The following is a 26,167-nucleotide window of genomic DNA, read 5'->3' on the forward strand; positions in this document are numbered from 1 at the left end:
AAGGAAGCCTGTCACTTGGCATTAGTGTTGCCGCACCAGCAATCATCATTCCATGCCTCCTGCTAATTGCAGGCACAGCTGGGTCTCAGCAGGACACGCTCTCTTTCTCTCTCGTGTTGAACTTTTTCTGCCTTTCTCGCTCTAAAATAGTGCAAAAATTGCACACAAATTTTTCATCTGCACTACGCAGACTACGGCTCAGACATACTTGTCCAGTGGTCTGCTTAATGGTCACTTAGCAAACAACAGCGATTTATATTATTATGACTTCTTTTTTGACACCAATTCAACTGTGAACAAGATGTGTTTTCAATGTATTTCAAAATTTAAATTAGCTTGTACTTAATGAGTAGTTGTGGATTTTAACAAAAATATAAGTTATTAATATTCCACATTTTTTTCTTTAATGTTAAAAACATCTTCACAGCAATTAAATCAAAGAAGTTGAAACATTTTCGCCTCAATTTCCGTCACAGTCTGCCGATTATGCAAACTGTGTGGAGTCTGATGTAAGTGACTCAAAATACAGATAATGAGGTTAACAAAATGCAAGCTTTTTATTGGGCTGTTGCAAAAATGGGACGAAAGAAAAAATCAGAAATCCAAGGGAAGAAAAAAAGCTGCAACTACAAAAGCGTAGAAGAAGGAAAAAAGAAATTAACAAAGACTAAAGGGAAGAAACCACTATTAAAAACAAATTCCCCTCTCCCCTCGGTCTATCCTTCAGGCTCGGGTCCTCTACCAGAGGCCTGGGAGCTTGAGGGTCCTGCACAGTATCTTTGCTGTTTTCCAATTACCACTGGGACCACTGTTACCTTCACCCTCCACCTCTTCTCTGTGCTCTTGGTACTTCTCCTGTTCCTTCTTCCTGATTTTGATGTCATTCGGTATCATCGTCCTCTGTTTGTCCACCACTATGTCCGGTTGGTTAGCCACCACCATTTTGTATCTGGAAGTGCCACAGGATCTTAGCTTGGTCATTCTCCACCATCCTGGGGGCGTCTCCCATGTTGACCTCGAGACTTCCAGCCAGTGGCGTGTCTAGAAAATTTTTGTTGGGGGGGCCAGGTAGGGGCACAGATTTGGAGAAGGGTGGCAGATTTAATTGGCAGATAATGTTTAAAAAAAAAATTCTACCAACCCTTAACCATAATTCAATAATCCTATAAACCTAATAACCAAATGCACTTTTAACTCTTATTAGAAGGAGATTTTAACCACTACGGTGCAAAGTTTTTAGATACTGCGTTGATAAAGTACAAGAGATACAATCAGTGCTTTGTCAGTGCTTACTCAGCATTCAAGGACATCAATATTTGCATAGCATTTTTACTGACATGTAGTGCACATATGTTTTGGGCAAAAACATTTTTGAAAATTAAAATACGAACATTTGTAACAAACAATTGACAAATTAGCCAATGCAAAACTTTATCTGCCTGTTAAAAAAAGAAGATAATCTTCTCACAAACTGGTGTTTGATTTTGAAACAGGAAAAAAGTGGGGAAACAACTGAAAAGACTAACATTTGAATAAAACCTGAAAGCAAGTAAATACTTTCTATGCTGCCTTATGGTAAACTTTGGTAATATTGATAAAGAACAACACTGGCTGATGATAAAATACAGTCAGCTGGCATGGTGACACTGCCAGTATTAACCTGCAGGGCTGGACTGGGACAAAAAAATTGGGCATTTTTACTACAGACCGACCCACCAGGTATTAAAGCCATAAAGCCTTTGAATGAAAACAAATGCTGTTGTGACAGTGATGTACAGTCTTTTTGGTATATGTATGATTTCTATACATTTTACGTCAGATAAAAACTTTGGTTGTAAGATTTAGATAATTATTTAATAAAAACTAGGTATTTTAAATGAGAATAAGAAAGAAAAGTATTTCTTTGTGCCCACCTTTCCCTGTTAATGCCCTACCTGGCCCCCTGGCAAAACTTTGCTAGACCCGCCCCTGCACAGTTACCAGCTGTCAGCTACATAAAAAAGGATCCTGGTGTTATTTGTCTCTCAGAAACAGTTCATAACTTCAACTCATCCATGTCACCTAAAAGGTAAACCTGTTTCTCCATCACCTGTTCAGCTCTGATGGTTCAGTAAGGACATCTCCTGGTTTCATCTTCATGTTTCCCTCTCACCACATATCTAAACAGACATCATGACCAGCAGCTTTACAGCTGTGGCTCCAGCAAACATCAGCTGATACTAGAAATTAATATTAAATACATTCTAACAACAGCTGATCAAGCTTAAACGTGCTGCTGTTGTTTAGCGCGACATCCGCTGGTTTCCTGTTTCTGGCGCAAAGTGAGCGATAAACAAACAAGAGAGAAAAGCCGATCAGCTGATCACTGATCAGTTTCATGATTGAAGTAGAAACAGGAGAGGCAGGGGGAGAGAATGAGAGAAGAAGAGGCAGCTGTGCAGCATAAAGACAGAATAAATCCAGCTTTGTGTCTTTTTCCATTCTAGCTAAAGTCCGGGACAAACTGCGTCTCTTCTCAGCTCAATACGAAACGTGTAATATTTTCTCTGAATGAGGGACCATTCCATTTTTTTAAGGAGCCGTTGGCAACTCTACTAACCTTATGAATAAAATAAAGTTCACTATCAGTAACATCATAGCACCCACCCAGCTGTATAAAAACTCCGTCAAACTGGCTAGAACGCAGTATGAGTTATTGCAACTGACAGTAAAAAGTCAGCAACATGAAAATAAACTCCACCTAAACTTGGTTTATATCTGACCCAGATAGACTGCAGGTCATAACTTCTTACCTGAAGTTCAGTTCACCTGACACTCGGACTGGTGGCTGCCTCGGGGCTCTCCTCCTGCCTCCCCTTCCCTCATCCACCTGTTGCCTCTGTGGAAGCCCCGTCATAGCCACCACCAAACAACGGAGTTATTTCTACACATCAACCTGCATCTGGCCAATCCACCACCTCTCATTGTTCATGCCATTACAAAAAAAATAAAAAATAAGTCACTGGGGATATGCCCGGTATGCCCGATGGCCAGTCCAGCTATGTTAACCTGCAACCAAATCTGCAGCTCCATACAGCAATGTTACGACTTAGATTATATCTTATAACTCATAACTCTTATGTTAGCTGCCCTCAGTAGCATACTGTCTGAAATATTCCACAGCTGCAATAATTCTTTAAGTGTTATTTTTTTCCTTGGTATTCTAATTTCACCGAAGTTTACTAAACTCAACAAACTTAATATTACTTACCGGGACATTTATTCTGTCCTCATTTTCTTTCACCCAAAAATAGTTTCCTGCAGTGCCATCTTTCGCGCTTGGCTCTCCTACCTTTGCTAACGTGATGCGCATAGCGCAGAAGCGATGCTGCATTCACTTACACTCGGATATCTGAGCGTCACCGTGAAAACATAATCGGACATTTGATATTTGATTGAATTTTATTGTTTTGCCTTTGGGGTGGCACCTGGGGTGGCCAGTCTGGTTTGGGGGGTGGCCTGTGCCCCCCCAGGCCACCCCGCTGGACACGCCATTGCTTCCAGCCCATACTCAGCACAGATGTCCCTGTACACTATGCCGGCCACTTGGTTATGGCGTTCCATGTATGCCCTGCCTGCTAGCATCTTGCACCCTGCTGTTATGTGCTGCATTGTCTCAGAGAAACAGAACACCTGCATAATTAGCGTGGCTTGATGGTTTAAGCTGTGAACACACTGCCAAATCTTTGTCCCTGTCCTGTCCCTCTTTATTCACTCCTCACTCTGAGTGTTGACTCCCACATATTCCTGCTCCACTATAACACTGGGACTTTACTGAAACACAACAGAACAGAAGTGAACTTAGTGAACTGTGAGAGGAAGAGAATCCCAACGTAAAACACATACAAAGATACATCTTGTTTCCTTTTTTAAAGTGAGACAGATAGGTTCCAGTGTTTGCGTTCATTACATTCATGTTGCTTTCTTTTACTTTCAACAGGCACCATAACATAACATATGTCTGTTTAATACAGCTTTTAACAGGATTGTATTAGTGTGTTATAATAATATCTGAATGTTATAAGTTAAATTAATGTACACAATGTTCCCACTCTCATGGTTTCCTCTTCAGACACTTGCAATAAAATACGAAAAGACAAATAGTTTAACAGAACGTTAACAGAAAGTTTTGCCAGAATTAAATCCCCTGTCCAGACTATTTGGCAAGCTGTACAACTTAACTCAAAATACAACGACACCAAATCTTGAAAGAACAAATTAATTAAGTAAATTAAGTAAAAGCAGGCGGCTTTGATCAGGACCCTTTTTCTGCTTTCCACGCAGCACATCCCCCCTTCTGTCCCCCACACAGCCGTAACTCTTTCAGAAGAACATCCACCATGTTTTTATGAACTTCAGCAATTTATATATAAGCCTTGGTGTTTACCAGTGGCCAGTGTTAAGGCCAGAGCGCATTCAGAATAGAAACAGTTCTATGAGTAATACAAAGACCTTTAACTGGAGGCTGTGTGACTCCCTTGTTTCAGTACGTTGCTGTGTTCAAAAGGAGAGACAGAGCATATGCAACGGGGTTTTATAGGCACCAATATCAGGCAGTTCACACCCCCTAATTAGTCAGTGGTCATTCAGATCTGTCTCAGGGTGCTGAGGCAAGGTCTCAGGTGGAATTACCTAATAGCAAAGCTTGTTAGAGGTTTGCACGAGTAGGCATAAAGTTGGACTCCAGGAACTACTGTATTTCTTACAAAACACAGTATTCTAATATCAAAATAAAATTAAAAGTAGCAAATAAGGTAGCAGGCCGTGCAAAATGTTTTGGTCCAAACAACATATTGACAGTGATGTCTACTTTAAGTACATTAACAAACTGACCAAATTACCACTGAAAGCATTGAAATAAATAACAAAGAAGTAAGACTATAATTTTACTTTTTAGATAATTTGAGTACTAAATAATAAAATCATTGTTTAATAAATAAATAGTGAAATGTGTACTCTCTCATGTGTTTTTGTTCAAGGTTGTATTTACTGCACACACACACACACACACACACACACAAGAGGCAGAAAGAGGCAAAGTCCCCCGATTCCTTGTAATCTCTTTGTACCCACCATAATGTGGCCCCTACTCAGCTTCAACATTCCTGTCACTCTGCAGCATAAAGGCTCATGAATAGCCCCACAAAGGAGGGCCTCTGACCTAACAAATTGGTTGGCTTTTTTGAGATTTTCTGAGTGTGTGTGTGTGTGAGGGTGGGTGTGGGTGTTTATAAGGGCTGATTTATGGTCTGGTTGAACAACTTCTGACTATGTTAGAGACACAGTGGAGGGCTGAGTGAAAATGCAGTTGTCATTGTTTTGGTATCGTTTAAATAAACAGGGTAATAAGGCCTTTTTGCACATCTTTTCTGAGAAGTTCTTATGTACAGTTAGCAAATTATGACATGAAGTGGGTTTAAATATTGGATTGCATGTGTTGAAAAACAGTCACACAGAGCCCCCCATAATCTGATGTAAGCAGGGTATTTGGAGAGAGATTCTGAAGGTATTTCAAAGTCTGAATAATTATTTATTAGCTGCTTTCACTCACAGAGAAATCAGTATAACTACTGTCATCTGTAGTTATAAAGAGGTAATCAGACTTCAATATGCAAAACTAAAGAAGTCAGTTGCTTCACCAGTTTGAGGTTAATATCACACATTTAGCATCATCCCTCATCTAGCAAACCTTACTGTGAAATAAAAGGATTTTATAATGGCCAGTAACCAGAAACTTCTTAAAGTCAAAGCTGTGAAGAAAGCGAAGTGCTATGTCTAACCATATCAATAACACTGGTTTATAGTGATGCAAGCCATCAGACAGGTCACTAGGTTAGGCATTATTAGGTATATTATTTCACTTATCACATCACTCAGTGATTCTGTTGCAATACACATTTAATTGAAAATGTTTAGATGCCTCGGAGCCATCATCTAGTCAGTTCAATTCATTTTCATTTATACAGCACCTTGATCTTTCTGAGTGAACTTTCTTAAAACATCAGCATATCTATTGGATCCCACTCCTACAAGGCTGCTTAAAGAGGTCTTAACATTAATCACTGGTCCAGGCTTAAATATGATCAGTTTATTTCAACATAGTCCTTCAAGATGGCCGCAATTAAACATCACTTACAAGCTAGAGCTTTTAAGCAATGCCATGCTAGAGCATGCTGTAGGTATTAAAACTACTATGCTGCAGTGGTTTGTATCATATCTATCTAATAGACTCCAGTTTGTGCATGTAAATGGAGAGTCCTCTTCACACACTGAGGTTAATTATGGAGTCCCACAGGGTTCAGTGCTAGGACCAATTCTGTTTACGTTATACATGCTTCCATTAGGAAGTATCATTAGAAGGCATAGCATACATTTTCACTGCTATGCTGATGACACCCAGCTCTATTTATCCTAACATATCCTTCAATGTGCATATTAAATAAATATGTAGGATTTGCACAATCTCTCTAAAGTTAGAAAGAAACTGTCTCAAAAAAAAAAACTAGTTTGCGCATTTAGTACATCTTGGCTGTAATTCATCATTATCAAGATGTCCTAAAAACTCCCTGAACAGCCTTCAGGCAAAATGCTGTCGTGAGAGTACTAACATGGACTAGCCAGAGAGAGCATATTTCTCCTGTACTATATCCTATATATCTGAATCGAAATTTAAAATCCTTCTCATTGCATACAAGGTCTTAAATAAAATGGTGGTGCGTAGAGACATATGCAACCCTTTTATGCAGCACCCAACTCCTGTGCACCTTTTTGTGTTTTTAATGCGTTTTTGTTGCATCTTCCTGCAACACATGCCTGCAATGTCAGTCGTCAATCCTTTTTCTTATTTTGTATATATTTCGCTTGTTGTGTGTGTATCCATTTGGACTGTATATATTTCTGCTGTTTGCTATATGTTCCTGCTGGGCAGTATTTATATTTTATTCAAGCACAGTTGGTGTGGAGCAGCTACAACTTAATTGCACATGTACAATGATAATAAGGGGCTATCCTATTCTATTCTATAATCAGGCCAAATCTTATCTTAAAGACCTCCTATGAAACATATCACTTTTTCAAGATTTTTCTCATCTAGAAGCATTGTAAGGCTCATCCAAGTAATGTCTTCACTTCTGTGGAGCTCAAGTCTTAAATGGTGAGTCTTCTTCACACAATTAAGCTCATTATAAAGTACCACAAGGGTACTTTTTTGCTGGGACCAATTCTCTTTCCATTATACGTGCTCCATCAGGCAGTATAATTAGAAGGTCTAAAGTGTCTAACCACATGATTACTCTGAATAGCATTATCTTGGCCTCCAATAACACTGTGAGATATCCTGAAGTCAGTCAGTCCTACATGTTTCAGAACTGTCAAAAATATCTCTGAAATTAGGATTATCCTGTCAGGGTGATGCTGAAAGACTAGTTCATGCATTAATTACTTCTAGCCTCAGCTACTGTAATTCAGTATTACCAGGTTGTTATAAAACTAACTGAAAAGTCTTCCGTTGATCCAAAATGCTGGCATAGCATTTTGGATTTGGCAATACTGAAAGGAACTAAAAAGAAAGCATATTTCTCCAATACTGGCTTCTCTTCATTGGCTCCTTGTTAAATCCTGGATCAAATTTAAAATCCTGCTCCTCACATACATGAATAGTCAAGCCCCATCTTATCTTAAAGGCCTCATAGTACCGTAGTACCCCAATAAAGCACTTCTCAGACTGCTAGCTTACTAGCGTGGAGTGGAACCTTCTCCTTTCAGGCCCTCTGGAACACGCTCCCAGTTTGGATTAGGGAGGCTGACACCCTCTTTACTTTTAAGATTACAGCGGTCCCTGGTTTATCGCAGGAGTTACGTTCTAAAAATAACCCGCGATAGGTGAAATCCGTGAAGTAGCCAATTTCATTTTTTACAATCATTACAGATATTTTAAGGCTGTAAAACCCCTCACCACACACTTTATACACTTTTCTCAGACAGGCACGAAGATTTTCACACTTTTCTCTCTTGTTTAAACTCTCAAAGTTCAAACCTTCATAGAAAAATAAGAATGAAACCAAAGATCAAACCCTGTTTTCAGGTCCAGAACATGGGAATTAATGAATCAATGGTATGAAAGTGGAGGAAGCAAGAAGAATGAGTTGAGTAACGTTTGACATATCTGACTGTTTTGTTTCGCTTGATGCGCCTTATGGTCTGAAAAATACAGTAACTTCTACCTTCCTTTAGCATGTCCAGAAGTTCAAGTTTTCCATCTTCCTCTGCCTTTTGGGTGCTGTTGCAGGTGCCTTTGATGGTGCAAAACGTTTCATCAACATTGTTGTGTTTTATGGGGAGAAAACTTACAAACATACAGTACAGCACTTCAGAGTCACACTGCTAGGATCGAAGATTTATGAAAATCCGTCAAGCAGAACGCATTCTGTACTGTACAGGATACGGAGATTGATTGACAATGGTCTACAGCCTGCATCCTGACAATGGTCAGCATGCAGAATACAATGCGCTGTAAAAAAAAAAAAAAAAAAAGCATGCAAAAATGCAAAAAAATCGGAGCAGCGAGGCTGTGAAAAGTGAACTGCGTTATAGCGAGGGACCACTGTACACCTAAAGCTTTATAGTTTCATAGTTAGGGCTGGTGATCACATGACCCTGAATCTCGCTTGTTTTATAGTGTAATTTCTTTACGTTGTTGCATTAATGCAAGTTATTATATTGCTGATGACAGCAATATAATAATCTTCAATGCAAAAAATTTCATTAAACAGCTGAGTAGGTAGTTGGGGAAGGTTTCGGGGGTTTAGAGGTGTACTGCAAATCCTGCTGGTGGCAGTGCCCCCCACTGCCAAGCACCATCTGAAGACTGGGGTGTGAACATGCATGAGGTTTGCGTGTAGCAGTGGCAAGAGCTGGTGTCAAATGGGGGCAGGAGGTTGCTCTATCGCCCATCTTTTGCTCAAAGAGGGATGGACCAATTTTATACATGTGTATGAGGCAGTGTGCTTGTGTGTGTGTTTAGTGTTGTACAGGGTGTGCATGTTGCCCAAGTGTAGGTAGAGCTTCATCAGACTGTTGTGAGGTGACAAAACACACACAAATGCACTAACACAGTCAAGGCTGTCGAGCAAATCGGGGCCCATGATTCAGATGGAACTCGTTAGAATGTCACAGATTTTGATCCCTGTGGGGTTATGGCATTATGTATGCAGAGCCATATTACGCTTATTTTGGCTGTCTGCAAGAGCTAGCCCCCTGCTGATCCCCATGCAGCCTAAAAAAGAGAGCTTGGGAGAATTTGTTTTTTTTCTCATGCTTTTGTTATCTCCAGACATAAAGCGAGAGGGGCCAACACTGTTCATTTGACAACCTTAGTCAAAGTGATTTTCAAGTTTGTGGATGCCACAATTTGTTCACCCTATCCTGAAAAAGTCAGATCTCTTCCTGCATGGTTTGACAGTAAAGTGGCTTTGAAATATTTGTAGCTCAGATAGCTGCGTTTTAGAGAAAGTGAAGAGATTTCTCCACAAATTTGAAATGGGCCCATAGAGCCCAAATTTTAAATTCAATTCAATTCAATTCAATTCAATTTTATTTATATAGCGCCAAATCACAACAAAAGTCGCCTCAAGGCGCCTCAAGGCGCTTAAACAGAAGTTGTTGTTAATTAACAGGAAAAGTATGTTTACTTATGCATGTATGTATCTTTTCAATAATTATGGGTGGTATGGTGGTGCAGTGGATGGCACTACTGTTCCACAAGGTGCCTGCCTGGCACCTGTGCCTGTATGGGTTCCCTCCAGGTCTCCCTACGGGAGCTCAGATAGTCTCCAGCCCTTCACAGTAGCATCACAGAACTTTTTCCCACACCAGTACTTTTTTAGATATATATTCTGCATTTTTCAGAGTTAATTGGACAATCTAATATAACAGAAGGATTATATTTAATACTTAAATGAAAATTATTGGCAAACAGACTCTCAGACTGGAGTCTAGTATGGTTGCTGGTGTCTGCCAGCTGTACAGGCATTCATGTCCAGTGTACACTGAGTTCTCAGACACCTAGCACTTTGTGGACAAAGCTGTTTTCACCTTGTCTGAAATGTTCCTATGATCCAATTTCTTTCACACAATACACAGCATGTTTTACTTTGAATACTGTCAAGTATAGCGCTGAATTTGTTTAGATTTTATTACACTTTTGGATTTATCACACTTGTTGAAAACAAGTTTTAAAATTTGGGGGGGTTTTAAAACCCACCCTCCTTTGTTCTAAATAAGCTCTATTCACTAGCTGGGCCCTCATTTTAGGTTTGACAGCGTTTTGGTAGGTAAAGGTGATGCTTGGACATGAATTGAGCTGCGGTTTGGGGAAGGCCTCGAAGGGGACTGGCGACAGCGGCCTGGCAGATCCCCGTGTACTAAATAGGAGTGAAGAAGTTAAAGAATTGAGAACAAGGAGGGAGGGAGGGTGGGGCACGTAAACGAGAATGAACAGTTTGCAGAACTGGGGAGAGATAAATGACAACCGGAAGGAGCATGTTTGGAAGCGTGGTCCCGCTCCTGAAATCCCGATACATAATCTCCAATAAATACTGAACATCTTCTTACTAACCATGTCTTATAAAAGAGCCTCACCATTTTTACAGAGTTTTATAGAAAATTTCTAAAGACAAACTAGATGCTAAATGGACTGGTACTTCTGTAGCACTTTTCTTCTCCGTTTGAACAATTCACCCATTCACACATTGATATAAGCGCCCTTTTTAACCTAACATTCAAACAATCTTGGGGTCCAGTAGCCTACACAAGGATAGTCCTTTTCCACTAGTACTTACTTGGATTGGCTTGGCATGGCTCTACTTGGTTTTTAGGGTTTTTCATTACATCGTAGTACCTGGTACCAGGTACTTTTTCAGTGCCTACTCAGCATATGTTAGGTGGTACTCCATTGTAATGAAATCACATTCACTTGCCTCGAGCTGCATTGAGTCGAGCCGAGTAGGAGCAAAAGGCCTGTTAGATTGGTGGTGGACCTGCTGTAGCACCTGAGACACAAATGGCTTTACAACTGATGCAACATACGACTTTAACACAGATAAATGTTTGTTTGGGTCTTTCTTTCTTTCTCTATGCAACTTATAACTACTCACTGTTGGTCTGCACTATAAAATTGGTATTAAATTCAAACTGGCATTAAAAAAGGTTTTAAATCTGATGAAACTCGCAGGCATTATGTGTACACCAGATGTCCCTGACAGGCTTCCAAAATGCTAGTCATGGCAGCAAGAAGTCTTGTGACGTAACTGTCAAGTCCTTTTTTTATATAACATTAAGAAAACTAAAACAGAGCAAGCACAAAATGGCTGCTGCAAAAATGGCTGCAGATGGGACCTGTGCAAAGTCTCTTCAAAGGGAGAAGTGAAGGAGGGGCGGGTGATGGCAAGAGCAGCCAGTCAGTGGATCAGTCACTCCAGGCCTGGCCTCTCGGTGGGGGGTTGTGCTTGGGGCGAGATCACAGGCCTGCTGCCTCCCTGATGCCTTCACAGGCACACAGCAACAGATAGGAAGCTGTTGGCACCAGGTTGCCTCACTTATTCACCCCAGCACTGCTTCAGCACAATCATCTTTTCTGTAACCCATGTCCTCATTTACGGAGCTTGACCTACATGTAGACCTGGTGTCTTCATCGTGTCAGCCAGTCTGAACACCAAAGCAGGTTATGGTCTGCTTTGTTCTGTTCAAAAATGGATACATACGGAGTAGTTTTTGTGCTACTCATCGAGGTCATCGTTGATAGATAAAATAATATCTTAGCTTACTGTCACATCTACATTTTCTATAATTATGTGTATTGTGGCTCTGCGGGTCACGCTCAACAGTGGCACATAATAACTGGGGAAATGGGAGAAAACATGGTAATGTGGTATATCCTATGGTTCCAAATAAACTTTTACATTAAGCTTTAAGCTTTTATATGTATTTATTTCATTGGTGACTAACCCAGTCACCAATGTAAAAAAGGCATCTTAAAAAGTTCTTCATTCATTCATAATTTAATTCCAAAGGGCAATCTTTTGTATATTCTATAGGCAACCCTTTTTGTTTTAATGTCTTCAGTACTGCTTATGGATCATGAAAATCAGAAATCCAGTATCTCAATATGTTGATTTTAAGTAAATTAATAATTAATGTATTTTGTAGGAAAATATGTACAGCAGCATGGCGAAAGAAACGTTTGAGGCTAGTGTCAGATCAAGAGCCACTATGCCAAGATCCAAGAGTCTGGAACAAGAAGTCCAAGTTGTTTTAAGTCCAGTATGACGTTTCTAGAGTCTGTGATGATTTGTGGTGCTATGTCCTCTGCTGATTCTGGTGGTGGTTGGTCCACAGTGTTCTAATAAGTCAAACAGCAATGCAGCTGTCTATTTGGAGATCTTATGTCGTAGAATAGGAAATTGTTGGTAAACTGGTGCCAGGGTACAAAAAAGGGCCTCAACGCCTGTGATGAAATCACAGGAGCTCTGCTAGAGAAGAGTGTGGCAGTTAGTGAAGATATTGTAATGATGAGTCGGGGATTAATCTGGTTTTGTATTATGTGTTATAGCAGGCAGAGCGTGGACAAGGGACAGAGTGGGCAGGTTGTGAATAGGTAAGGGGGAGCTCTCGCTGCAGCAGCGCTGAGCAGTTTCAGAGGATAGCACTGTCAGATTAAGGGTGGCACATATAAACATTTGAGGGGGTCAAGGCTGGGGTCAGGGTTCGTGGATGCTACTTGGACCTTTTATTTACTCGGCAAGTCAAGCTATCACACAAGAGAGTAACATTATGGTGTCAGAATATGGAGTGCTGTCATCAGAGAACTGACGGCACAAGGTATAAGGCTTTACATTACAGGACTCGGAAAGGTAGGTGATAATGAGAGTGTGGGAAGTTTCCACACACAGAGTTAGCCCAGCAATTTCATCTGAAAAATTACTCATAGGGAAAAAAGTTAGGAAGAGAAGAAAAACAAAATCCCACCCAAACCTGTCCTGCTGAAACCAGCAGCACATCTCATGTGTGCTGAGTCAGCTTTATGGTAAGATAACCACAAAAGACAACGAGTGACTATTTCTAAATAGTTAATACTAGAATTTGACAATACTGTAAAATGAAGCATTTAGAATCCTTTTAACAGGACACTCTTTTCCCCTAATGTGGAATGACATAAGAAAAACGCTAATTGAATCCAACTTTCATGCTAGATTAAGCAAATATGGGTTGTGGCAGCACTGTCTATTACAGCTCAGTAATAAAGTGGTAATAGTAGGGTAATAAGGCAGAAACAGAACCTAATAAGTTATTACCATTCAAAGATCCAGCATGCAGCACGTAGCACCAAGCCACCTGCTTACATACTGAACATTAAAGCAACCACGACCATCTATGGTAGTTCTCTGAGCAACAATTTCACAGATACAGATTGTCCTTTGTACCATTATAATTTTTGTATAAAGTAAAATAATTAGTCCAAAATAACATATACGTTGGGATATTCAATGTCTATCATTAGAAATAAACAAATACAAAATTAATTGGGGGTGCGGGGAGCTATACTCTTAGTACACCACACATCCAACCCCTCACATAAACTGTTATAACTAGAGTGCTTATATATAACAGATACAGACAGACACACTCACATTCACACCCATGGGCAATTTAGAGTTACCAATTAACCTATCCCCACTAACTGCATGTCTTTGGACTGTGGGAGGAAGCCGGAGTACCCGGAGAGAACCCACACAAACACAGAACATGCAAACTCCACTGTGCTGCCCTGCCAGAGTGAAAGCTATGGGAGATTTTAGACATGTTAGATTGTGTGAGTGGCGTGATGGTGTAGTGGTTAGTACTATTGGCTGAAATCAAGACGGTTTATGGTTTGAACCCTGGCTGGGTTTTCATAGTCATTTTAATATATCATTACATTCCAAATAGTTTCTTTATGCGTCTTTCAAATCAAGTAATTTATCATATTCAATAGACATTTCCTCCCTCTAAACATGCATATACCCCCTCCCCCTTCATTTTCATTCCCTTTTTTCTCCAGACTCCCATCCATTCTGCTGTGACCCTGACTGTGCAAAGTGAGTCGGCTTGTATTAGTATCACCCTACACTCATCACTGTCCATCAATTAGGCTGACACCAGCAAGGGCCCAAAGAGAAACATCTGCAGCTGCTGTGCTCGGAGCGCACTGTGCCTCACAGAGCTTACTGTTTGTCTAAGCCAAGGAGTCAATGCTAGTTTGAAAATGGAAATACTGATCTAATTGGTCGATGGATGGTACCTTGATAATACATGATGTGGAATGCTATGGCTAAAGTAACAAATACTACAACCAGTGGTTTTCTTAGTCTTGATTGGGATGCATCTTGGTGTGCTATTTTTAAAATCATTACTAACGTAGTAAATGACATCACAGAACAAACCAAGACTAATTTAATTACATGAAAGCAAAGAAATGTAAATGGAAGCCAGACAGTATTCCCCCAGAAAAGTTACTGCAGGTTAGGTATTAAAGTACATTAAAATTACTTTAGAAGGCTTTATCAGAAATGACTAATAGCGGCTAATCATTATGCTAACTTATGCTTCCTGTCGGAAGTAAGGAGACTCTAGCATGAAACAAAGCACCATTCTCCACACCATTAGACAACCACAAAGGCACTGCTACAAGGCAGGTAGCCATGGTTTTAGTCAAAAACCTAACCCTACCAAGCATCCAACAGAAACTGGTATTCATCAGAGCAGGCAATATTTTTCTACATTCCTGATTTACTATCCATCCATCCACCCTTTCTTTCTCTCTCGCTCATTTCCTTTCTTTGTCAGTATTCCGTCCATCTGCTCAACACATTCTTTTCATTCATTACATACATACATACATACACTTTCACCTCTACCCTTAATCACCCAAACCTGCTCTTCATTCTTTCCAGCCTAAGCTCTTGGGTCGTGTCCAAATTCATGGGCTGCATCCTCCTGAGGCCGCATTTCTAGACCGATTACGTCACAGCGACGCGCCGAAGGCGGTCCAAATTCGTAGACTCCTCTGAATGCAGCCGACAAATGCGTCCTCCTTTTCCCCGAATTTGAAGGATGGGTCGGGTGTGTCCTTCGTGGCCTACCATATCCCAGAATTCATAGCGCGGCCCAGCCAAACTCCAGTTTCCAACAATGGCGGCCGCTACTAAGTTTTAAAATTACTCTTACTAATCTTTCTGGGTCACAAAATAAACTTTTAACATATTTTCAGGTGAGAAAGTAGCTGTGTAAACATCAAACATCTGCTCGGTTTATCAAGATATCGCATATTTGCAAAAGTGCTTCGACATTTTCAGAGACGTCTGCTACCCACCAGCTCGATAGCTAGCCGGGAGCTCGAGGGTTACTGGAGCCGCCGAGAACGGCACAACTCCCGGCACATCATTTTCAGATCACCGCGGACTTTCGCTGCTCGGGTTAAACGTGATATATAAGTCACTTAGACAACCTAAAAATGTTATTGTTGGGCTTTTTTCAGTGTTTTGTTTGTTCGTGAGTAAATCGGTTTGGCTGAGATTAAAGTTATTAGATTAGATAAAATAAAACTTTATTAATCCCCCGGGTGGGTTCCACCTTGGTTTTCACACAGCTGACTAAACGTCAAACAGAAAACTGATTAAACAGAAGTATGAGACAGTCGAGAATTTACACCAGTGTCCTGTTATATTTTAGACAGCAAGGAGCAGACGGCCAGTTTATTAAACTCCACCGAGACAGCGGTGACGCTAATCAGAAGGCTAGACCGTCCAATTTCACGGCCGTTTACTTCCGGCCTACCCGACCCTCTGAGGACCCGGCCCACATAGACCGCGAAGGCCGGGCCCTCAGGAGGATGCAGCCCATGAATTTGGACACGACCTTGGTCTAGGCAGTTGTGTGCTGTTTTTACAGGAAGGCAAGTAGAACCAATTGCTAAGATGACTGCCAAGCCTGTTCAACTTGCCTGTTTTATGGCCATGGTTAGAACTCCTGTCCCCTCTCCATCGTGGTTTCTTGCTGTTGTATTAAAGGAATAATTAAGAACTTTTTCAAAGACCATCCTCACGTTACCCACATGATTCGCGGGGGGAAACTTTTCCGTTACGATGCTAAATCACTGTAATTCATTTACCCTCTAATGCTAGCTGCATTTCTATACGAAGTGTAGGTCTAACTGATCTCAGAACAGTAACAGCTGAGCCAGTGGCAGCTTGCCTCGCATGCTGCTCTCCCATCAGTTTACAGTCACAATTCACATGTACAAACTACTAGAAAAGAGCTGCTGGGCTCTCAGGAAATTGATGAACTGATTTAGTTTAAGAAATCAGTCACATTGGTCTTTGCAGTAGCCCTTTTACACCAATCATAATGGGGGGCTCAGCAGTCCTGAGAGGTGGATTTGACTAAATGGTTTCATTAAATCCAGTTTAAGTTAACTTATATAGCATTTATACCCAAGTGGCCTCACGACCGCCTCTCTGTTTTGGTGGATAATGTAGCTCTTTTTAAGATATCAGTCTCCAGCTTGCACTGGGGCTGTTTGAAACAGAGTGTGAAGCAGTGGGAATGACAAATAGCATTTCCAAGTCTGAGGCCATGATTCTCAGCCAGAAAAGGGTGGCTGGAGCACTCCGGGAAGGGGATAAGTTGCTACCACAAGTCGAGGAACATTGTTCCTTTGGCCTCTTCCTCATCAAACCCAGAATTATCCATCGGATTGCAAAACAGAGAAGCATGATTTGTCACTACAGAGAACACCTCTTCACTGCGCTAGAATCCCGTGGTGCCATGCTTACACCACTGCATCCAGTGCTTTGCATTGCGCTTGGTGATGTAAGGCTTAAATGCAGCTTTTTGGCAATGGAAACTCATTCCATGAAACCTTCTATGCACTGTTCTTGAGCTGATCTGAAGGCTGGAGCTCTAAAGGAATTGACTGTGCAGAAAGTTGGCAACCTGTGTGCATTATGCACCTCAGCATCTGCTCACACTGTGCTGTGGACATAGAAGTGATTGGAACACCAGAATTAAATTATTTGGATGGGTGAGTGAATACCTTTGGCTATGTAGTGATGTCCTTCAGCAAACACAGTAAACAAATATGTAAGGCAGCCTTTATTCATTTGCTCATTAAAAATATCCTGTCTCAGAGTGACGCTGAAAAACTAGTTCATGCATTTATTACTTCCAGGCTGGACGACTGTAATTCATTATTATCAGGATGTCCTAAAAACTCCCTGAAAAGCCTTCAGCTGATCCAAAATGCTGCAGCAAGAGTCCTGACAGGGACTAGAAAGAGAGCAGATTTCTCCTGTTTTGGCTTCCTGTTAAATCCAGAATTCAAAATCCTGCTCCTCACATACAAGGTCTTAAATAATCAGGCCCATTGAACCAAATCACCTCATACCCATATGGAAAAGAAATAGAAAAAACTTATAAAAGACTTGCATCAGATGTGGCCTACTTCATATAGTGAATCATATAAGGCGTATATGAAAGTGGCCACTTTCATATATTGTTTTAGTAAGTATCCAAAACATACAAGTTTCACTTATATAATTTTTCAATGGATCTTATATCTGTTTTCACTCTTGTATGCTTTTTATACAAGTTTCACACAAGACAGATACAAACTTTATAAGATTTATATATATCTTTTCCATATGGGGAAGTCAACATTAAGTATGATGAACTGGTTCTGATGTTTTATTAATAAGAAAAGTAAGAAACTGAGATTCTGCATCCAAGAAGAAGGCAGCAGCAGGGAGAATTTCACTGTTTCATCCAGGAACTGAAGCTGCCGCTTTCATACGTATTTCAGGAGGGCAGTTTGGACTTTAGTTAGCAGAGGTGGGACCTCATCTAAAGAGGCAAAGAAATCGTTTCAGAGAGCCGACTGGTCTGGAGTAGAGTAGCTGTGTGTCTGAGTTGAAATAGGATTATTTATCACTGCACTTGTTGAAAATGCAGTGACCTGAGTCGTCAGATCTGTGTATTTGGATTCCAGCAATCAAAAATAAAGGGCAGGAAATTTGTTCAGTGAAATTACGCAGCTAGAGTCAACGGCTGCATTAAGAATTGGTAAGTCCAAAACACAAAATATTTGAATAGATTTTACACGTCTAGTGTGTAAACGCCTTCTCAATGGTACACAGCAAGGATGAAATTATCCTTTTTTTTCAGCCAAAAGCACCATCGCAATAATCTCTACAGAGGTCAAGTTATTGTTTAGAGCTAAAATTGTGCATTTCACAGAGAATCACTTGACACTACAGTGGTGTATGTTTGTGTGTATTTTACAGCAATGGTACACGAGCACAATGACCCTTATAGGAATATGGCTGACTGACCGTGTGGACCTGCAGCTCCATGTTTATCAGTTGAAGGTTCTCATTAGAATTGTCAAGGTGAGAATTACTTGCTATTATAAACTCAGCAAAAAAAGTAAGGAAATTTGTGTTTGGCTAATTTTTCCTTCATTGTAACACTGCTTCTAGCCAATAGATCTTATCCTCTTAGCCTGTTTATTTTCCCTTAAATATTGCAACAGTTATAAGGAAAATGTATTTGTGGGTTAACGACAGAATTGAGCCTATTGGTTGTGCCCATGAAAAAACTTCGACCCTGCTGCAGTGTTCGCTTGGTGTCTGATTAAAGCATGCCCTATTTGACTTATCTGAATAGGGTACCTGCCATAGGGCATGGGTATCAAACTCCAGTCCTCCAGGGCTGGTGTCCTGAAACTTTTCCATGTGTCCCTGCTGCAACACACCTGAATAAAATTAGTAGGTCATTAGCAAGACTCTATAGAACTTGATTGCATGCTTAGGTCGCGACCCCCAACCCTATTCAAGTAAATAAAAGTGAAGTAGCATGTTTGAAAAAACGTACTTCTAAACATATTTTTAGTTCACCATGTTCATTCATTCATGAGCTGCTGTAACAGGAATCAAATGGCTGAATTGCCACCTCAGCGTGAAGTCAAGTTCTATAGAGTATCAATTAAGGGAGAATAAAAGAATATACATACACACACGCACGCACGCACGCACACACACACATATATATATATATATATATATATATATATATATATATATATATATATATATATATATATATATATATACACACAGTGGGGCAAAAAAGTATTTAGTCAGCCACCGATTGTGCAAGTTCCCCCACTTAAAATGATGACAGAGGTCAGTAATTTGCACCAGAGGTACACTTCAACTGTGAGAGACAGAATGTGAAAAAAAAAATCCATGAATCCACATGGTAGGATTTGTAAAGAATTTATTCGTAAATCAGGGTGGAAAATAAGTATTTGGTCAATAACAAAAATACAACTCAATACTTTGTAACATAACCTTTGTTGGCAATAACAGAGGTCAAACGTTTACTATAGGTCTTTACCAGGTTTGCACACACAGTAGCTGGTATTTTGGCCCATTCCTCCATGCAGATCTTCTCGAGAGCAGTGATGTTTTGGGGCTGTCGCCGAGCAACACGGACTTTCAACTCCCGCCACAGATTTTCTATGGGGTTGAGGTCTGGAGACTGGCTAGGCCACTCCAGGACTTTCAAATGCTTCTTACGGAGCCACTCCTTTGTTGCCCGGGCGGTGTGTTTTGGATCATTGTCATGTTGGAAGACCCAGCCTCGTTTCATCTTCAAAGTTCTCACTGATGGAAGGAGGTTTTGGCTCAAAATCTCACGATACATGGCCCCATTCATTCTGTCCTTAACACGGATCAGTCGTCCTGTCCCCTTGGCAGAAAAACAGCCCCATAGCATGATGTTTCCACCCCCATGCTTCACAGTAGGTATGGTGTTCTTGGGATGCAACTCAGTATTCTTCTTCCTCCAAACACGACGAGTTGAGTTTATACCAAAAAGTTCTACTTTGGTTTCATCTGACCACATGACATTCTCCCAATCCTCTGCTGTATCATCCATGTGCTCTCTGGCAAACTTCAGACGGGCCTGGACATGCACTGGCTTCAGCAGCGGAACACGTCTGGCACTGCGGGATTTGATTCCCTGCCGTTGTAGTGTGTTACTGATGGTGACCTTTGTTACTTTGGTCCCAGCTCTCTGCAGGTCATTCACCAGGTCCCCCCGTGTGGTTCTGGGATCTTTGCTCACCGTTCTCATGATCATTTTGACCCCACGGGATGAGATCTTGCGTGGAGCCCCAGATCGAGGGAGATTATCAGTGGTCTTGTATGTCTTCCATTTTCTGATGATTGCTCCCACAGTTGATTTTTTCACACCAAGCTGCTTGCCTATTGTAGATTCACTCTTCCCAGTCTGGTGCAGGTCTACAATACTTTTCCTGGTGTCCTTCGAAAGCTCTTTGGTCTTGGCCATGGCGGAGTTTGGAGTCTGACTGTTTGAGGCTGTGGACAGGTGTCTTTTATACAGATGATGAGTTCAAACAGGTGCCATTCATACAGGTAACGAGTGGGGGACAGAAAAGCGTCTTACAGAAGACGTTACAGGTCTGTGAGAGCCAGAGATTTTCCATGTTTGAGGTGACCAAATACTTATTTTCCACCCTGATTTACGAATAAATTCTTTACAAATCCTACCATGTGAATTCATGGATTTTTTTTTTCACATTCTGTCTCTCACAGTTGAAGTGTACCTCTGGTGCAAATTACTGACCTCTGTCATCATTTTAAGTGGGGGAACTTGCACAATCGGTGGCTGACTAAATACTTTTTTGCCCCACTGTGTATATATATATATATATATATATATATATATATATATATATATATATATATATATATATATATATATATATATATATATATATATATATGCTATGTAGGAGCGAACGTTAAAAAAATGTTAAAAAACAAGATGGACAGCGTTTTACACAGGTTAGCCTTTGGCTTAGCAGTTAGCCCCGCTCTATGTCTCCTCCACTGTCGGATGTTACTGGTGCGAAGCTCAGTTGCTTCCTGGAAATAGCCGGCGTAGTATACCGAGCCTATGTAGAAGATCCAAAGTGGTCGCATCTACTACATCTATTGTTTAAGCAGACTTTAACGGTGCTATCATCAGCCAGTGCAGCTGCAGCTTAACAGGGCACCACTATCATCATCATATTAATAAGATGTACTGATGTTCACCTAAACTTTTGTTTACCTAATTTGAAGGCCGACTCAAGACCTGATGATTTCATTAACACCTCAAGAGGCTAAGTGGATGAGTCAGGGACTCACCAACCCAATCAGCTTACATGCTTTTTTTATATTTCCTGCGAAGCCAGGAATGTCTCTGCTAATCATTTTTCATTTTTCTCTTTGAGATAGAAAAAGTACCGTGACTTCCGCCTTCAAGGGGTACTGGACTCTACGCTAAACACTAAGATGTACGAAACTGTAAGAAACCGACTAACCTTGGAAGAAGCCACGGCATCGGTGAAAGAAGGAGGGATGCAAGGCATTTCAATGAAGGACAGCGATGAAGAAGATAACGACAACTAGATCAAAAGAGTTGAAATAATAATAATAATTTCAGTGTTTTTCAAAGGGTCAGGTATATTGCCTGACAGTCCACACCAGTCCTTCTATAGAGTCAAAATAATTTGGCCTGTTCCCTCTATTGCTTTGTTTTAGTTTTTCTGTTGCCAATACTTCCACAATTCTGTTAAATTTATGACATTTATTATTATGTTTATACTATTATGTATCTTTAAACACCTTCAAGTGTGTCAATAATCATCACTTTAAATCTTCAAAGCTAAATTTCCAAATAATTAAGGCTAGTACCTAAATTATCTTTTGCCTTAATTATTTAGTCTTTGTATTCTGTTCTTGTTTATACTTTGAGAAAAACAGTGTTGTCTCTGCACTTCTGCTGGAAAAACTCTCAAGTGATTTAGGCCATTATACTGTGATTTCAAGAAAAACAGTAAAACTAATACATGTGTCTGTCTATTCCAAAGTCTGCCTGCAAATGCAGGATGAACTTTGCACTGTCAAATTCACATTGTGTCTGATGGAAGTGTCGCAAGAAAATATGGATATTTATTTGTTGGTATTCACCTGGCCCAAAACAGCTAAATTACAGCATTGAGAAGTTTTTTTTAATGTTTTCCACCAATATGGATGACAGTTTTCTTTCCATATGATATGACTATGAAAAAGTAATTATCTTGTTTTGTTGCACCAGATGTGAAAGTGATTTAAATTCTCTTCCTTTGTAATGGTTCAGCATCATTTCTCAACTAAAAAAATCAAATTAATGTTTTTTTACATTATGTGATGTTATAGGATGTGACAGTGACGGTTTGTTTTTTGCAGGCTCTAAAACATGCTTTGCAATTGCCAACAGCAAATGTGAGACAACAAAAGAAATTCAGCACATTATCAACAGTACGACTGGTGGTCACATAGAATCATTTTACACCAACAAAAAATATACATTTGAATACATCTTTAGAAACCCTATCGCTAGTGTCATATGATAGGAACTGTGTCAAATTTTCAGGGTGTAACAAGTGTTAGAGGTTCAACATTACAAGTGTTTGGTTCAGTGTATGAATCAAATGATTCCTGTCTAGTAATCTAAATCTAAATGTCATGTGGTGTATGGAAGGGCAGAATGTGAATTCAGAGGACAGGGTTCAAAATTGGACCTTTATTTAAAGCTGACAGGTGAAAAACAAAGTCAAAAAATAATAGTGGTAAGTCTACAATGTCTAACACATAGAGAACAAACCCTACAAAAACACAAAAATGGGGGTTCAAATAAATGGAGGTAAATGGAGAAATAGAAAACAGCAGGGAACACAGATGGAACTAATCAGGGAAAACAAGACAAAAGAAGTAGGAAAACCCAAATAATTCAAACTAAGAAGGCCCGAGAATATAAACACAAACAGAAAACCTAACAAGATTTCAAGAACGAAGCAGTAAACGCTGAATGGAGACTGGAGGGTGTTCTCCAACTACAGGGGTGGAATCACACTCCTTACTTTCCCTGGGAGTGTGGACTGGAGAGAAGAGCTTGTCTGTTAGTCGAATGTTGGATACAAGAGGATCAGTGTGGTGTTTGTGGTTTTCATGGAACACTGAACCAGCTCTTTATTCTCTCAAGGACAATTGAGGGTGGGTGGGAATTTGCCCAACTAGCCTACATGAGATTTGTGGACCTAGAGAAGTAATTTGTCCACATCCCTCGGCGTATCCTGGAGTATGTGGTGTCTGGTCCATTGCTATGACCTGTTTTATCCCTCTATAATCATTGCACGAGCTTTGTTTGCATTGCCGGCAATAAGTCGGACTCATTCCTGGTGCGTATTGGACTCCACCAGGGCTACCCTTTGTCACTGACTCGCTTTGTAGTTTTTATGGACAGGTTTTCTAGGCATAGCCATGTGGCAGAAAGCTTCCACTTTTGTGGCCTCAGAATCTCATCTCACCTTTTTGCAGATGATGTGGTTCTTGTTGGCTTCATCAGCCAAGTGTGAGTCATTGGGAATGAGAATCAGGACCTCCAACTCTAAGGCCATGGTCTCAGCTGGAAAAGGGTGGGGTCCCTACTCAAATTCAGGGATGAGTTACAACCCTAAACGGAGGAGTTTAAGTATCTTGGGGTCTTGTTGACACGTGACTGAAGAAGGGAGCTTGACAGACAGATTGTAGGCCGGAGCTGCAGTGATGCTGATGCTGCATCAGACCGTTGTGGTGAAGAGAGAGCTGACCTCTTGATTTATCAGTCAATCTGCGTGGCATGCTATCTACGTGCTCAGACTGGTGAACCAAAATTGAGGAGCTCATTTATGTTAATGACTAAACTAAAAGTTTAGAGTATTATGGATTTGGCTTTCCACCAATTGACAGAGCAAGCTACTTTCTGTTTTCTTTTATTGCTAAACTTGGTGCCTAAATAACAGTGAAATAGTGAAAAAAAATTGCATGTAGCAAAATATCAAGATGTCAAATTTAAACAATATGCTGTTATGATGTTATTATGTATTTGCCCTGCACAAAAATGGCTTATATGTCACAGATGCAGCAAACAGAGAGCTGGTAGAGAGCTTGTACTGTTAGAGTATAATTGTACTTTTTGGTTTTGTTTATTTATTTTTGGGGGTAAATCGATAAAATAAAATAAAAGTATGGGGTTATGGATGGTCCCTGAACATTAACAAGAAAGTACATGAAACAAAATATGGAGTGCATAATCAGTTCAACATATGTAGTTGGACTTAAATGAGGCACACCTAAATGTTATTAGTCTGTCAGTGCACCCAGATTTTTTGCATGACTTGAAATTGTGGCCACAAAATAATGTGAAGGAATAATGTGTTAAATATCTGTATGTATGTGTTTTGTGCAGTAGAACTTGAAGACAACCCTTTGTGAGTTCCAGGGTCATCACAATACACACAATCACTTTTTTTCCCTTTACAAAGTAAATGATGCACTGCCAGTAATTTAAGTATTTGGTTAAACGGCCAGAGATAAATATATGAGCAGCACAAGCTGTGTGCATTAGTTTGAACATCAACCTTGCATCTCTGGCTTTTCCTAACTTTGTTTGGTTTATGCATATAGTACAGCAATACACTTGTAGTTCGATTTTTAATTACACTTCTAGAGCAATTTTTTTCAACATTTTTCACATTTTAAATTTTAGAGCAAATCTTTTTTTAGTCGACTATATGTTTAAATAATACCATTTATTTGCCATTTGTTGTTTGTTCTTGATAAACCAAGTTTCCTATATGTCCCCAAGGCTCTATTGCAGGATCTATGAGGGAATTAATCGTCATTTTTATAATGGACGACAAGAAATGAAGTTTCCTACAACTTTGCTTTTCTCAGTTGTGTTCTTTACCTTGAGTTACATATCATACTGTATGTAAGAATTGCATGGACCTGGTATTTATTTCCCAAAGTGTTTTTGCTCCATGTGTGATGTTACGGGGGGTTCACCTTCTGCCTTCTTGAAAAATCCACTGAGGCCAAGAAGATTTAAATAAAAGTCATTGGAAAGTGTAGAAAGACGTTTACAGCTCATTTATTTTTGTCTTCAATGTGAATTCACATTGTGAACTGTAAGAATGTGACCCAGGAGGGTGGAAAAGAAGAAACAAAGTGAAAGAAATAACAACAAAATCCATATTTGTTAATCTGTGCCCATGACCTCCTGACTTGCTCCACAGCAGCATTTTCTTAAGACACAGAGTCTTAGATTAATTCTGTGGATTAAAGTCATCTTGAGCGTTTATAGTACCACCCTGAAGGAGATTTAGCTGCATTGACCAAAATCAAATCCAGAGCTGAAGATGAACGCTATGACTAAATTCGAGGAGATTAGATATAATATCATTCCAAATTAAAAGAGGACAGGATATCTCTTAATTAATCTATAGACGGGAAGGGACTGAGGGGGATGGGGGGTGCTTGCGTGTTGGGGAGTGGCGGGGTGATGTGGGGGTGAAATCCTTCTTAGAATATGAGGAAAACAAGGTTTTTGGTAAGAACAAGGTCCATCTAATCCCTGGGTGATCCAAATGCTCACTGTGATGACTTCATCATCAGTTTGTTTAAAGCATTTGGACGAGTGCAGAAATAAATAACTTCATAATATCAGCACTTACGGGATCATGTGATAACTATGGAAATTAAATGTATTTCTGCCAAAATAAATAAAAATTTATTTGGGCAATCCATTAACCTCCTAGGACCTGGCGTCCACATGTGGACGTCACATTTTGGGTTATTTAAACCAAAATAATAAATTTTCCTCTACAAGGGCCTGATATCCACTTACGAGGAGATTATGCTGCTACTGTTCTATCGAAATTTTAAACGAATATCCTCATATGTGGCTCTCATTTTTCTTAGAAACAAAAATCAGGTAATTCTTTGTTTTTACATTCATCAGGTCCCAATATGTCAAAATATCAAAGAGAAATTAAAAATGCTGCCGTGGAAGAGTTCGGGTCTTAGGAGGTTAAATCCAATTAGTTTATGATTTTTTAAAGTAACACTTTACAACAATTGTTATCGCGTGGGGCTTTATTTTG

General features: G+C 40.1%; 1 protein-coding gene across 7 annotated transcripts in view; it reads left to right on the top strand.

Annotated features, from left to right (window-relative positions):
• Positions 1-24,787, top strand: part of LOC113023063 (calcium-dependent secretion activator 1) — a 361,073-nt gene extending 336,286 nt beyond the window's left edge. For 6 of the 7 annotated variants that reach the window (XM_026169133.1, XM_026169134.1, XM_026169136.1 and 3 more), the window contains 2 exons: positions 18,414-18,518; positions 21,438-24,787. In XM_026169133.1, coding sequence (XP_026024918.1) covers positions 18,414-18,518; positions 21,438-21,611 — 279 coding nt within the window. In that variant the 3' untranslated portion in view covers positions 21,612-24,787. Of the gene's footprint in view, positions 1-18,413; positions 18,519-21,437 lie in introns of those variants that run through there. The other variant, XR_003272492.1, reaches the window with a different exon arrangement.
• The last annotated feature ends 1,380 nt before the right edge of the window (positions 24,788-26,167 follow it).

The sequence above is a fragment of the Astatotilapia calliptera genome, chromosome 5, assembly GCF_900246225.1.
Source record: "Astatotilapia calliptera chromosome 5, fAstCal1.2, whole genome shotgun sequence".
NCBI classification, from domain to species: domain Eukaryota; kingdom Metazoa; phylum Chordata; class Actinopteri; order Cichliformes; family Cichlidae; genus Astatotilapia; species Astatotilapia calliptera.